Here is a 14,746-nt window from a genome sequence, read left to right as displayed (position 1 = left end):
TTCCTACACAACCCAGGATGGGTTGTGCTGGAACTCCCCAGTCCGGGAGAGTGAAAAAGATTAAAGTACTAAGACCCCAGACCTCTAAGTTAGACAGGGTATTTAACAGTGTTACACAGACAGATTGTGGGTGGCCAAGCTTCTGGGTTATCAGTCAGTTCAGCTCAGTCGCTCAGTCGTGTCCGACTCTTTGTGACCCCATGGACTGCAGCATGCCAGGCTTCCCTGTCCATCACCAACTCCTGGAGCTTACTGAAACTCATGTCCATTGAGTCAGTGATGCCAACCAACCATCTCATCCTCTGTCATCCCCTTCTCCTCCTGCCCCCAATCCCTCCCAGCACCAGGGTCTTTTCCAGTGAGTCAGTTCTTCACATCAGGTGGCCAAAGTATTGGAGTTTTAGCTTCAGCATCAGTCCTTCCAATGAATTTTCAGGACTTATTTCCTTTGGATGGACTGGTTGGATCTCCTTGCAGTCCAAGGGACTCTCAAGAGTCTTCTCCAACACCACAGTTCAAAAGCATCAGTTCTTCCAGGTGACAGAGGATTCATTTTTCAGCCCAGGCCTAACTGGACGTCCTTATTCTTATCAGAAGGGCAGCACATGCTGATCATGCACAACCAGAGACAGGAAACAGAGCTCTCAGAAACAGAAAACCCTAGGGACACTCAGAGAGGAAGGAAAGCCAAAATACGAAATGGAGATTTAGCAGAGAAAACACTGAAGCAACACAATGCATAAACACTCTGTACTTAAAAGTGAACACTGAACAACTCATCAACAAAGTTTAAGAGAGGTCTGGATGTTGTCACACTGGCTTTGAAACAGGAAAGCAGTATCTCAGCCCAGAATTTCATGGCATGTACAAGAGGAAAAAACCAGTCAAACTGGAACAGAGCAAGAGGGTACATGTGGACCAGATATAAGAAGAGAGAGTCAGTCATTTCTCAGTGAGGAGCATTAGAAATTCACAGCAAAGCCACAACCTGGGATATCTGCAGCGCGTGTACAGTCATGCCTGAGTTTCCTACCCAGATATACAGGAGAGGAAATTCCCATCCTACAGTCTTTTTTTTTTTTTGGTCCTCTAAGTACGGATTCCATTAGTCTCAGCTAACACCTGATAAGGTCTTTAATTAAAGAACTCTTCCAACTCCAAGTAAAGACAGATAAGCACCTGGACGAGGTAGGTCCCTCCACTAACTGGTCAGACCATGAAGACAGCCCTCCTCTCTCTTTCACTCAACAGCTTAGCCAGGATAGCTTCTGCCAGGGTGTGTCTTTGTAATAATGGCAGCATTACTGAGCTTAGAGAGGCAGACAGGAGGACAGCAGACGTTGGGTCCCCTCTCCACGCTGGGTCTACTGGAGAAGACCCCCCAACACACCGCAGGGTGGGAGCTCGGGCGCCAGGAGATGAAAATCATCTGCCGATGTCACACTTGTGCATAAAGGAGGCTCCTGGGAGTGTCCCCTTTCAGGGCCCCATTTTCTTACAGAGCACCAGCATGAAAGGCAAGCCTAGACAGGCAAAGCAGACGAGAGCTGGGCTCAGAGGCTCCGTCCAGCAGAGAGGTGACCGCGGGGGCAGATGGTGATTCTTGCATGGGGAAGGGGCCGTAGCTTCCACCCCGGGTCCTGATGAAGCCTCCGAGCCGTGGTGTTACAGTATCATGTTGGTCAAGACTCAGAAGGCTCCAGGGCCATCAGACCCTAACATTTCCTAACAGAAGACCGGAGCTTCTGTGTTCCCAGACTTTTATCTCACTCTTCAATACAAGTGACTCTCAGACACGTAAACTTCTCAAACAAGGGACCATCAGCACATATTGGAATTCAGAGCTGTCCACTGGGTAATGAGCCAGGAATGACTTTGGAATCAGATTCAATCCCAGCTTTGCCACTCAGAGATATCTTACTTCAGGCCCATTCTGAGCCTCTACCCTTCCAAGTGATGGGGATAATGCTCCAGTCCAAGGCTGTGATGGGTCAGTGAATCGGCAGAAGGCACGCATCTAGCACAGTCCTTGACACAGGGCCGATGTCCAGTCAGCCGTGCCTCCCTCAGCCCCTGGCTGTCCTGTGGACAGAGGCACACACGGTGGGACCAGGGAGGCTCTCCCGACAAGGGCTGGAACAGCACCTACTGCTCAGCCAGCCACTGTGTAAACGGACCCTTACACAAACACAAGCGCTTAAATGCACGCCAGCGTTTGTAGAGCACCTTCTGCTATATAGCTCTTAAACAGTCCTGTTAGGTAGGCATTATTATCCCCACTTCACCGCTGAGAAAATTAAAGCTAAAGAAAGGCAAATAACTGGTGCTAGTCCCTTCAGATCCCTGACCCAGTGCCCTTCCTGCCACCCGACACTAGAATAATCATCCATTTACTATTTGCTCCTTCTAAGTCTACTCTGTCCTGGGCCTGAATGCAGGGCTGGAGGCCCACGTGACCGGCTCCAGGAGCAGCACCAGCCTACCCTATGGCAGCCACCAGCTTCTGTGCCTCACGGCTGGTGGTGCGCCTCTGGGAGCAGAGGTCAGCGTGATACGGCCAGCCAAGCTGACCACCTGTGTGCTGACTGAGGACTGCTGGTGAGCAAGGCTAGTGGATAAGACATTCCGCGCCCTCAAGGCACTTCTTATCTCTTGGGCTAAGAGAGGAATAGATAGCCAGGTGAAAAGCAGGTCCGAGGAGGAGAAAACCCATCCAGAGAGCCAGTGGTTCTCAGCCTGGGTTGTACATTAGAATCAACGAGGGGCTTCCCTGGTGGTTCCGCATAAAGAATCCGCCTGCCAGGGCAGGGGACGTGGATGGGATGTCTGGTCTGCGAAGACCCCTCATGCCTCACAGCAGCGGAGCCCACGTGCCGTGCTCTAGAGCCGGGGAACAGCAACTGTGCCCGTGCACCACAACCGCCGAAGCCCGTGTGCCTAGGGCCTGTGCCCTGCACGAGAGGCCACTGCATGAGAGGCCCACGCACTGCAACAAGGGCAGACCCCCGCCGGCCCCACCTAGAGAAACGCCCGTGCACAGCGAAGACCCAGCACAGCCAAAGATAAATCAGTAAATAACGTTACAGATCACTGAGAGGAAACTGAAACGCTCCTATGCTGAGGTTCGACTCTTAGCGACTGTGATTTAATGGGCAGCAAGTGGGTCCCAGCATCAGCACATCTGAACATCTCTCCAGGTAAAGCTAACTCATTGCCAGGTTGAGAACACACGTGCAGGGCGCTGCCAATCGGTGTGGTTTACTGATGAGTGGTACCAGCCCCAGTTCGGAGCTTGTCAGAAATGCAGATGCTCAGGCCCAGTCCAAAGCCACTGATTCTGCCCCGCACTTTAACAAGATCCCCGGGGACTCACGGGCACGTGGAGGATGGGCAAGGGCGGGCTCCGTTCTGGGAGTCAATCAGAGAAGGCCCTCCCAGCCCCGCTGAGAGATACAGCCCACCTGATCCCCACCACGCAGGGCACACCCGAGAGGAGAGCTGGGCTGACCGCGGGGAGCCGCCTCACTCAGCTCTGCACCTCCTGTCCCCGCAGAGTCACACCTGAGCCTGCACGATGCTGCTCCATGGACCAGAGCCGCCGGAGCCCCAGCAAGCCCCTCTGCGAGCAGGAGGGAATCTGAGAGCAGGACCCTGACACGGTTTCAGTGACAAGAAGAAAAAGGAGTTTCTTCCCCTTGCATCTCCCTCCCCCCATCGGAGCGTCTCCACCACAGAAGAGGCAAGCTCAGGACAGCGGCGCCTCAGCCCAGCCTCAGAGAGACAGTGGGCAGCCCGACCCACCATAAAGGCAGCTCTGTCTCTGCAGGCACGGGGTGGCTGGTACCGGCTAAGCCTCGCGAAGGAGGGAATCCTCAAGAGAAGGCCAGAGACACACACACAGGGCGGCCCTGCCAGCGGCCCGTGCCCCTCCCCCAGCTCCGCACCCCCGCTCCCCTCAGTCTTTGTTTCCATCAGTGTGTGTGTGTGTGTAATTTTTCTCACGTGCTGGCCTTTGCTCTCCTGTTAGACTGAGATCGACCCTCCCTGGCTCCTCCTTTGTCGCTGCCTGTAATACCAAGTACAGAGGCTTAGGCCCAGCAGGGGTTTGAGAAATATTATCTGTATTCATGCGCATGCATTTTCTAGGAGTCAAACCCAGAGCTCCAGGGTAACAAAGAGCTACTCACAAGCAGGCATTTATTAAGGATTATTATCAGAAAACTGAGATTCTATGTAAGAAAACTAGAAAGCATGGCTTCAAAAAGCACACACTCTAGTTAAGAAAACTAGACTTATACACAGAAAGCCCAAGACTGAGATGCAAAGAAATCAAACATATCTAGAATACGCTTACACAGACCTCTGTGCGCAGACTCATAACAACACAATGGTAATTTTCTATTCCAGTTTTCTGACAGTTTGTTATTACTTGCCTATTGATTGGCATTTTAAAGCGTTTTCCCCTCTGGTATTTCTACCACTGACCACATCCAGGTAAACAAGATGAAATGACGCCTACAGTCAGAAAGGAAGATGAATCAAGACCAGGAACTTCTCTCTGTTGGATGCCCACAAACATCTGACATCTACTGTTACAGTACAAAATCTGTACCCCATCTCACCACAGAGTCAAGTGTCCAGAGCCATACACACTGAGTTCCTGGCCCATTCAAGGCTCCAAAAAGTCTCGGATCAGGTCCCTGGGACTAGAGCCAGAATCCAAGGAGCCTTCTCCCTGCCCTTGAAAGGAAAACCGCAGTGCATCACGTATGGTTGTTCTCACTGTGACAAAAAAGGGCAAAACTCATAGCCACGTACAGACCTTCAGTTCAGATTCAGCATGACGCCTTCTCCAGCAGTGCGTCAAACTCCTCCCCGTTCAAAAGTCCACTTTTGTTCTAAGTCAAACAGATTTGAGTATGAGAGACAAATATGCAAATGTAAGTGGCAAATTGCAAAGATTCTGACACTAGAGCTGTGCAGGATATTTAAATTAAATTAAAATTTCAGTTCTCAATCCCATTAGCCACGTTTCAAGTGCTCAACAGCTAAGTGTGGCCAGTGGTTACCGTGCTGGACAATGCTGATACAGAATAGTCCCACCATCACAGAAGGCTCTATTGGACAGCACGAATATCAAACATCTAGATTTTCATTTAAAGAAATGAGTAGGGTCTTCTGGGGACTTCTGTTGTTCTATCCAGGTGTGCTGGAGAGGTTTTAGGCACATTTCAGAATGCTGGGTAGAAAGAGTACCTTTTCACAATGAAAGAGGCAATGTGCTGGGAGTCTCATGTAAACACAAACACTCTAAGGCAAAATTTACAAGGCTACAAACTGGGTCATTTTAACGTGCATATGTGCACACACACGGTCTCTCCTTCTTAAAAGGGCTATTACTAGTGTCTCCTAACCCAAACTCTTGCTTTCATCACAAAGATTGTGAAGTCAAATGCTGCAAACCAATTTGGTGCCAAAAAGCCCACATGCTACCTAGTCCTAGCCAGAACTGTTTTCCAGATCCCTCTTGGATGGTTCTAAGCATTCCCTGGCTTTACCTTTTAACATGGCATCACTGGGGAGAAAAATCTTTCAGATGGCAGGTCAGCACCCTGGACAGCGACAAGCTCCCTGCCTGCCAAGGAAGAGTTCCAGTCCTCCCCATCCCCCGAGACACCCTTCAGAAACAACACTCCTCAGACAGCACTGCCTGTGCAGGGATGTCACTCATGTCCCCTAATGCCACAATCTTGTCTTCAGAACAAGAGCAAGCTCAGCTAAGAAGCCTAAATGCTCCTCACCAACTTCAAGACAAAGTCCAATTTCTAGTCAGATTAAGGACTCTCTGGAGTCTGGCCCCAGCTGGCCCCTCCAGCTGTACCTTCCACTGTTCCAGCCTGGCCAAGTCAATGCCAGAGGACCACTTCCCTCCTCTAAACCTTTGATTATGCTCCTTTAGCCCATTTCCTTACCTTTATCTCCTACCCATCTCTGGGGACCCAGATCAGCCCCTGCGTCTTCAAAATCTTCCCACAGGACTTTAGTCTACACTGGTATCCTCTCTTTTCTGACATACCAAGGCATTTCTAGTTTAGATCATGCTTTAAGGAACTTAATTACATACCCTCTTGTACAATTACTAGGTTCATATACAGAGTTTAAAGTTCCCAGTGTCCTGGTACATGGAAGACCTACCTTTGCCAGCAACTAGACATTTTGATCATAAAATAATGATCTTAGATGAAACCATCTCTAACATTCTCTGAGTTGAAGATTCTCTTAAAACAAATTGCCACCCAGAAGTGTGCTGTGCTCATAATAGAGGCTTCAAAGACTAACTGCAGATGCAATGAACACCATGTAAAAAAAAAAAAAACACCAAAAAAAACCAAAACAAAACCAAGGCACAGCTCAGAGCTGGGAACAGCTAGAGAACACTGGTTTAGCTTCCAACATGAGTCACAAAGGCTTCATTTCCACTCAGTGTGTGATGACGATCAGAAAGAGATCCTGTTTCTGTCCTTTCCTACGTCACAGCACAGGAAAACTGCCTGTGGCCTCAGAGAACACGTCACCTTTAACATGGGGAAAAATATCGCACAGTGTATTATAATACTGGCATTATAACAATGTTTCTCATACAGACATCCATGGACAGACCAACCAGTACCTGACCGCAGGGCACTCACCCCACTACTAATTAGGCATAAGCCCAGACCGACTGGAAAATAACAAAAAACATAATTTTGTTGGTGCCCCCAAATAAAATTCTGACTGGTCTTACAAGTCTAGAGGTTCCAAAGGGGAGCGAGAACTGGCTTAAAATTTCAGCTCAACATTTTACTTCTTGTCAAAATGATTGTTATATGACCCCCTTGTGTTTAAAATCCTGTTCTCAAAGCACCAGCTTCCAGATCCACATACAATAGGATACTGGGATGGTTCTTTCCCTCACGCACATGGAGAAATTAAGACCCAGAAGAGTTTAATAACTTTCGTATTGCAAATAAAGATCACGTTAGAATGAGAATCCAGTTGAAACAATTTCAATAGCAAAAGCAACACGCACACATAAACATACATATACTTGTATACACATACATTCAAAGAACTCTTAGTAATAGAAAGAGATGAGTTATGAAATTCACTGAGCCTGGAACTGGAAGATTCCACTGAATTCTTGCAAAAAAGTGTTACTGCCAAAGCAAATTGGCCAGGAACTATCATCACTGGGAAAAGTCCTTGGAATTGCTCTGCCAGCCATTCACTCTCATCCCAGAAAGTCACAAGATCTGAGAACAAAATTTAGCATCTGGTCAACCGACCCCAGCTGGTCTAAACTGGATGCAGGCAAGTGAGCCCAGCATGAAGGCCACAATCATCCTGTCCCAAGCCCTTCCCCAAGCCGACCATTCTAAGTGCTCAGAGAGGGAAAGCAGTGAGACTCCAGTGTGATCAGGTTAGAAAAGTAGACTCCGGCACTCAGGGACCCCTATGACTGTGTCTCAGTACCGTGCTCCAAAAACGTCCCTCACTACTGAATTGCATGCATCCACCACACAAGCCATGCCATTTACTCATTGTGACTCAAACACCCCTGCACATTCCTGCCACCGAATCTGCAGTCCTCCAGCAGCTCTGGTTACCAAGTCTTCAAATCTCGAGGTCTCAAGATCCCCCTCAATTATCTCCTCCTGCAAGAGGCTTTTCCAGATCGTCCAGGCCCAATATAATCTCCTGTCAACCTTTCAGCATTTACTGTCCGGAATTAGCAACTGTTTCTTATATTTGAATATATATATATCTTATCTCCATTAGAGTAGAGACAAGGTCTTGTGAGCCTCCATTTTGCTCCAGAAGATGGTGTGGTACCCATTACCCACATAGCACATGCTCAATAAATGTTTGGTGATGATGATAAGAATAGTAAGACCTCCCCAAAGGTTCCTGTTACGCAAGGACAGACCTAGATATACAACTACGTCCATGGGACTGCGTGGGGCAGGCAGAAGGAACCCAAAAGGGAACCCACATGGTGGGCAACAGCTCACAGAGCCTTCCTCCAACTCCAGTGCCAAGAGCTTCCTCATTCTAGGACTGAGTCAGAAATCCTCCCTTCCTACCCTTGAGCCGCTGCTCCCAAGCTGTTTATCTCGTTAACCCTGTTTACTGTGATCCTGGTAAGAGGTTCTGAAGCCCTCCAAGCCCCTCTCTAATTAAATTCATTAGAACAGATTGGGGCTTTCTTTCCGCATCTCAGAAAAATTAACAACACGATTAGCATCATAATGCTGGGGAGATGGGCTGCCAGGGAGGCCTTTCAGGAGGGCCTGGCCCAGTCTGGGAGGGGAAGAGTGAGCGGGAGCAGGTGAAGGAGAAGGCAGATGCTCAGACAGCTGCTTCCCAGAGGAGGGGAGCTACGGGGTCAGAGGGGCTGGTGGAGTCAGTGGAGATGGTGACAGCCGGAGGGGATGATCCGACAGGCCCCAGGCACTCCAACTTTTCCAAGGCATGGCTTTTGGGAGAGGGAAGGCAAGACAAGAAATTAATCCATAACATAAATTCCAGAGACACGAGCTTCTGGGACTAGAGACTTTCAGCAATCTTCTAGTGTTAGAGAGAGAAACATATTGAAGCTCTCTTAATGATGGCATCACTGACTCGATGGACAGAAGTTTGGACAAGCTCTGGAGTTCATGAGGGACAGGGCGGCCTGGTGTGCTGCAGTCCATGGGGTCACAAAGAGTCGGACACGACTGAGCGACTGAGCTGAACTGCACTGAATGATGGGGCTGGAAGTAAAACAAGCCCCTCCTGCTGTTCGTGACGATGTCCCTTCAGTAAGGCTCTACTGCAGGAAAATGGGGCGAGCAGGCACGTCACTTCTTTCCAGAGAATCTGATTCCACAGAGTTCTTGCTTATACCCCTGGTGGGTTCCCTCATCTAGAAAATTCTCACCTTCCCTTCCTTACCAAAACTCTACCGACCTTTCAACGTTCAGCTCCATTTTCACCCCCCTGTGAAGAACAGTTAGCATTTGGTATTTACTGCTGGCCAGGGAGGGTGCTGGAGTCTCCTCTGTCTTATCACATGTAATCCCTAACACAGCTCTGCAGACTTCATATTAACAGTCCCATTTTACAGACGGGGAGACTGAAGCTCCTCAGCCAGTAAGTAGAAGAACCAAGCTTTGACAGAAGGTCTGTCTGAAGCCAAAGCTGAGCAGTTTTCACAATGCTGTCACCTCCCTGACTCCATAAGCCATACTGAGGCATAACTGCTTCCTTGGAAATCTCACTGCCCAGGGTCCGAAGACTTAATTATACGATACCACTTTGGTGCCACTTTTGAATTACACCACTTTTATTTTTCCTCGCTTGTCTCAAAACCTAAGCAGAGAGGGTGGATCAAGAGATCTCAAGCTGGCTGGCAAAGTCTGACCAGTGCCCCGGGTCAGCAAAGCTGTGAGAAGCGCCTCCTCAAGCACCCAGCACAGTCATTAGCTCCCAGAGCCCTCCCTGAAGCCCCAGGGACCAGGCCGCACACGTTTACCGTCTGCCCTTGCCGCCAGGCCTGAGCCCTAGCTGGGCACTGGGAGTAAATGCTCAAAAGTCTGACATGAGGCTTTTCTAGCCAAAGCGGCCGTCGGTCCAAACAGGGCGGTGCAGTCATCCCAGGCCCTCCTGCCCGCCAGGACCCCTCAGCCACGCTCCTACAAGGCCAGGAAGCCATCTGCCTCTGGCGGAGCTTTTTTTGTAGTGAACCTACATGTGTTTTCATTTCTGTAACTCCAACTCAACATATATGCCCAACATGTAGCTTAGTTGGGCAGACAACAATATGCCCGAGGATATATTCAAAGGCTTGGGACATGCTAATGAAATGAGGCAAAGCAAATGTGTAGGGAGGAGGGGGCTTCCTCAGGAAGGTGAGGATGGCTGTCTTTATCCTGGGCTGCCGTGGATGTTCACGGCAACCTGTGCTCAAGAGTGTAGCTTCTACGGATCCCTCTGTCACCATCGGCCTCCTCCCTCCTATCTGAATTTCTCCGATGACCCCCACCTGAACTCCAAGATCCTTCTGCTCATGTCGAGCTCACAATAATTTTACTCACCTTGCTCCTGAGCAAGTATCTGTACTCGCTGTCTCTCCATCAGTTAGGAGCTCCCTGAGGGCAGATCCTGGGCCTCTTTCCTCTGGCTCACTCTGACATTCTAAGCATATTTTGACCATCCTTTGCCCCTAAAATACAAGTGCTTAAGAAATGAGAATGGGAGAGTTGAGGAGCCTCAGTCTCGTCCCAGGGTTCCCCCATCAGGCTGAGGCAGCAGCCAGCAGGGTTCAGCTGCATGCAGAACACCACCTCTTCCCCCTCGAGTCAGGGATCTGGTAATATCTTGCACCACCTTCTTCCTCACATTCAACCTCCAAGTCAGCCCTGGGCCCCATTCTGACAACACCAACCGAGCCCTCTTCCCAGCTGCGGTGGAGGGGGCCGATGCTGCTGGAGGGAAAGACGTCCCTCATCCCTGGCCCCATGTCCTCACTCAAGCTTATCTGTGCTATTTGTCTGATCGCTTGTCTCTCTTTCCCATCACACTGGCAGCTCTGAGAGACCCTGTTTTACTTTCCATCTCTATGATCCCAGCACCTAGCACATTGTAGGATTTAACTAGCATTTGTTGAATGAGAAAGTATGTAACCAGCCTTAAATTCCCCTTACTTCCTTCCCCTCCTCTTCTCCCAAGCCAAACAGACTGAAGACTGAACTCCTCTGCCCCTCTCTTTCTAGTTTCCTAGGAATCTCTTTTTCTAAAGACTAAGTGATGATCCTCACACCCCAGCTCTTGGATGATCTTAGGGAAGAGGGGCACCAGGGAAAGGGAACACACTGCAACAGCTAAGTAACAGGACGCTTGGAATCCTGTCTCTCCGTCACTGCAGAAACAGGACCATCTTCTGTGCCTCTGCCACCAGATATGCAAAGCGAGGACCCAACCCCCAAACACCGGCCACCTCCTCAATGCACCCCTGACCGATACAGCCTGACCCCACAAGCCCAGCCTGTCTCAGCCCACAGGGAGCTGGCTTTCCATTCTGTGTGCCTCAATTTCTCCCTGCCATAGCCTCTGTGATATCAAACAAGGGATGAGAGATGAGATGCGCTGCACAGAACTAGGAGATATATACACAATTATCAGAATCCCCCACTTAACCTGAGCCCCAAGCAAGCATTTCAACATCAGTAACTTAATCCAATCAGCGCTCAAAGATGGCTCCAGGTGATACCTCCTCCCTGGAGCAGGAAAAGCTGTGAGCCCTGGGAATGCTGATGCCAGGGGAAGCCACCACCCCACCCCACTCATGCGGGGAGGAACGCGGAAGACTGACAAAGCAGAGGACAGCCAGTCCCCCAGCAGCACACTCGAACCCCCAGCCCCTTGCTGGGCCCTGCCTGTGCCTGCCCATTCAGAGACGCTGCTCATGAGCTGAAGGAGTCCACTCTCTGTTCTAAAGTGAGGGAGCCTTGTGGAGAAGGGGCAGGATCCACCAGCAATTTGCTTTCAATCTCCAATTTAAGACTTGGGATTTTTAGCTGAGGTCCCCAGGGCAGGAATTGGGCTGCCATTGCCTGGTTCGCGGTGCCAAACACAATTTCTGGGCTAAGTGTAACAGTCTCTTTCCTCATTTGTGTTATTCATTCTCATTCTCTTTGCTCTCCCTTTCTATACACACGCATGTGCGTGTGCGCGCGCACACACAGACACACACACACACACACACACACACACCTTCAGCTGAATCTAAACAGGAGAGGAAGAAATTACTCCCTCCGAAGTGCCAGTTCTATCAGGACAAAAAGAAGAATTATTAGAGGCAGAGCAGATCCCACCCCCATCTTCTTTAAATCTTCCTGCAATGCAAAGCCACCAAATCCAATTGCCCCTAAACGGGGCGGTGGGGGGGGGGGGAAGGCTCCTGTCCTCCTCCTCCCTGTTCCACCAGCTGGTATGACCAGTCTCCAGGGTCTCTACACGTTTTCCCTGGGCCTCTCTTACTTATGGTTCAAGTTCAACGGGTTGTGAATCTGCCGGTCTCCAGCTCTAGACGAAAAATCTGCTTCCTGCCCACCCGGGTCTCCAAGCCCTGTGGTCTGCCCTTGCGGGAGACATGATTAAGGCCCAGCAAGGGCTCATCTGAGTTCCAAGGGTAGATAATACACACCGGGCCCTCAGGCCAGGGAGACAGACAGACAGAAAAGGGACATCGTCATCCACTCGGTTGGACTGAGGAAGGAGGGATCTCTGCCCAACACACACACAGACACACACACACACCACTGCCAAATGCCAGGTAAGGAATGGGGAACAGAACCCGGCTCAGGGCAAGAGGGACTGCCATGGGGACCAGAGCCTAGGTGATTCAGCACTCTGCCCACTCAGCCCAGCCCATGGGCCACACTCATGACAGCTCTCGATGCCAAAGTGCTGACTTGGAGGCTGTGAAAGAATCCTTTCTAAAATCTGAAATTTTCCTGCCCTCCAGAGAGGCTCCTCATCCAGGCCTTTGCATCCCAGGGCTCAGATCAAGACCAGGAAGAGGCTGTGAAGCCATTCTTTGGATTCTGCCTCTCCTCCTTCCTAGTTTTCCTAAGCTTAACACCTCCTCCCCCCCACCCCCATGCCTCTAGGAAACAAACCTGAACAGCTACAGGAAGACAGTGGCTCAAGAGGAACATAAGAGAGGCCTAATAACACGCAGCATCCTTTGCCCTTCCCCACCGCGGAGCCATGAATAGGATCAAACACGCAGAAAGGGGTATAAGTGGATTCTGCCACAGTGAGCACACAGGGCCTTCAGAGTCCTAGGCCTCCCGAGGCAGAGGAGGAGGGCCCAGGGGCAGGTGAGGGGGCTTGGGACAAGTCTGTGTGGCTACAAACAGCACCAGGAAGGGCAGGTGGGGAAAGTGATGGGGGGCTCGCCAGGTAACAGCCAAGGGGGAGAAGACGGCCTTCTGGAGAAGGTGGAGGCGGACACCAGGAGGCAGCTGGGAAGGGGCTGGGCCCCGGTGTGCAGAAGGGACGCGGTGGGGACAGAAACTGCGAGGGAGCTGATAGAGAGACGCACACGGAGGGACGGGGGCATGAATCGGGGGCCGGAGCAGTAAGGGCAGGAGAGAGGCGGGGGTGCGGGGAAGGGAAAACAGAAGGGTCGCACAAAGTGGGGTGCGGTGGTAAACAGGTCAGGGGAGAGCTCGGGGTGCGGCGGGGACGGAAGGACAGGCGAAGAGACGGAGGGGAGGGAGGGGGAGGGGAGGCGGCCAAGGAGCAAAGGCGTGCGGGCGGCTGGGGCGGGGAGCCGGGTCGGGCAGGGTCCCGGTGCAGAATCGGGGCTCGGGCAGGTGACGACGTGGAGGGAGAGGTCGGGGCGTGGAAGGAGGGGATGGGCTTGGGTGAGAGATGGAGACAGGCAGAGAAGGGCGGGAGCAAGGGGACGGCGCTGGACGGGCCTCCACGACCCCGTTCCACCCGCAGCTCGTCTCCGGCTTCCGCGCGTGCCTACCTGCAAGGGCTGGGGCTCCGGCCCCGGGTGCAGTCGGCGCTGTCCGCCGCCCGCGCCGCCGCTTGCCTGTCGTCCCCCGCAGCGCCGCTCGCCGCCCGCCGCCGCATTAGGGCAGAGCGCGGCCCGTGCGCGCCCCGGCGGCCGCGCGCCCCCGACCGCCTGCGTGCGCGCGCCCGCGCCTCCCCGCGCGCGCCGGGACGGGAGGGGGAAGGGAGAGGAGGAGAGCGGCGGGGGGGGGGAGGGGGGAGGGGGAGGAGGGAGGGGGAGGGGAGGGGAGGGGGAGGGGGGAGAAGGGAGGGGGAGGGGGAGGGGGGAGGAGGGAGGGGGGAGGGGGGGGAGGGCCGGACGCGGGAGCGCGCGGGCCGGGACCCGGCTGGGCCTGGCGGGGCGCGGGCTAGAGGCTTGCGGGCCCAGCCCGCGCCGCCTTTCTCTTCGCACGGACCCCCGGCCTCTTTGCGCACCGGGGTTGGGGACGGTAGTGATCCGCTCCGGTTTCCGTTCGCTGAGCCAGACCTGCAGGAGGGAACACGCTGGCGGGCTATCCGGGACTATCGCGTTTGTCCTGTGCACGCCCCTCCACCATCAGACTGGGACTCCTTGGGGGGCTTGTTCCCAGGGAGACTTCTGGTAGACTCTCGGGAGCTTTTCTTTCCTGGAGAGCTGTTGAATCCCGAACTGGAGACGTGAGCAATGCTGTGACACCTGCTGATGGTGGAGTGGTCTTTTAAAAGCGGGAAATTTCATTTAAATGGGCTCAGGCCCTGCCCAGACTTGAGTTAAGGGGGAGGAAGCCCAGGACTGGGAGGCCAGACGTCCGACGTCTCCTTCTGACTCTGACTCTCTGACGTGGTGAGATGCTTTTCTGTGGGCCTGTTTTCTCAACTGGACGACGAAGAGTTGATTAGATGACCCCTTCAGAACTAGGAGTCGAGGCTATGGTTTTTCCTGTGGTCATGTATGGATGTGAGAGTTGGGCTGTGAAGAAAGCTGAGCGCCGAAGAATTGATGCTTTTGAACTGTGGTGTTGGAGAAGACTCTTGAGAGTCCCTTGGACTGCAAGGAGATCCAACCAGTCCATTCTGAAGGAGATCAGCCCTGGGATTTCTTTGGAAGGAATGATGCTAAAGCTGACTTTGGCCACCTCATGAGAAGAGTTGACTCATTGGAAAAGACTTTGATGCT

The 14,746-nt window shown here is 52.1% G+C and overlaps 1 protein-coding gene across 14 annotated transcripts in view; it reads right to left on the bottom strand.

Annotated features, from left to right (window-relative positions):
* The window catches only part of NFASC (neurofascin), a 202,273-nt gene extending 188,587 nt beyond the window's left edge, over nt 1-13,686 (bottom strand). For all 14 annotated transcript variants that reach the window (XM_018060022.1, XM_018060028.1, XM_018060032.1 and 11 more), the window contains exon 1: nt 13,565-13,686. In XM_018060022.1, the coding sequence (XP_017915511.1) occupies nt 13,565-13,671 (107 nt within the window). In that variant the 5' untranslated portion in view covers nt 13,672-13,686. The remainder of the gene's footprint in view (nt 1-13,564) is intronic.

The sequence above is a fragment of the Capra hircus genome, chromosome 16 (genome assembly GCF_001704415.2).
Source record: "Capra hircus breed San Clemente chromosome 16, ASM170441v1, whole genome shotgun sequence".
Lineage (NCBI taxonomy): Eukaryota > Metazoa > Chordata > Mammalia > Artiodactyla > Bovidae > Capra > Capra hircus.
Note: the sequence above shows the minus strand (reverse complement) of the source record. Positions and strands in the feature narration are given on the sequence as shown.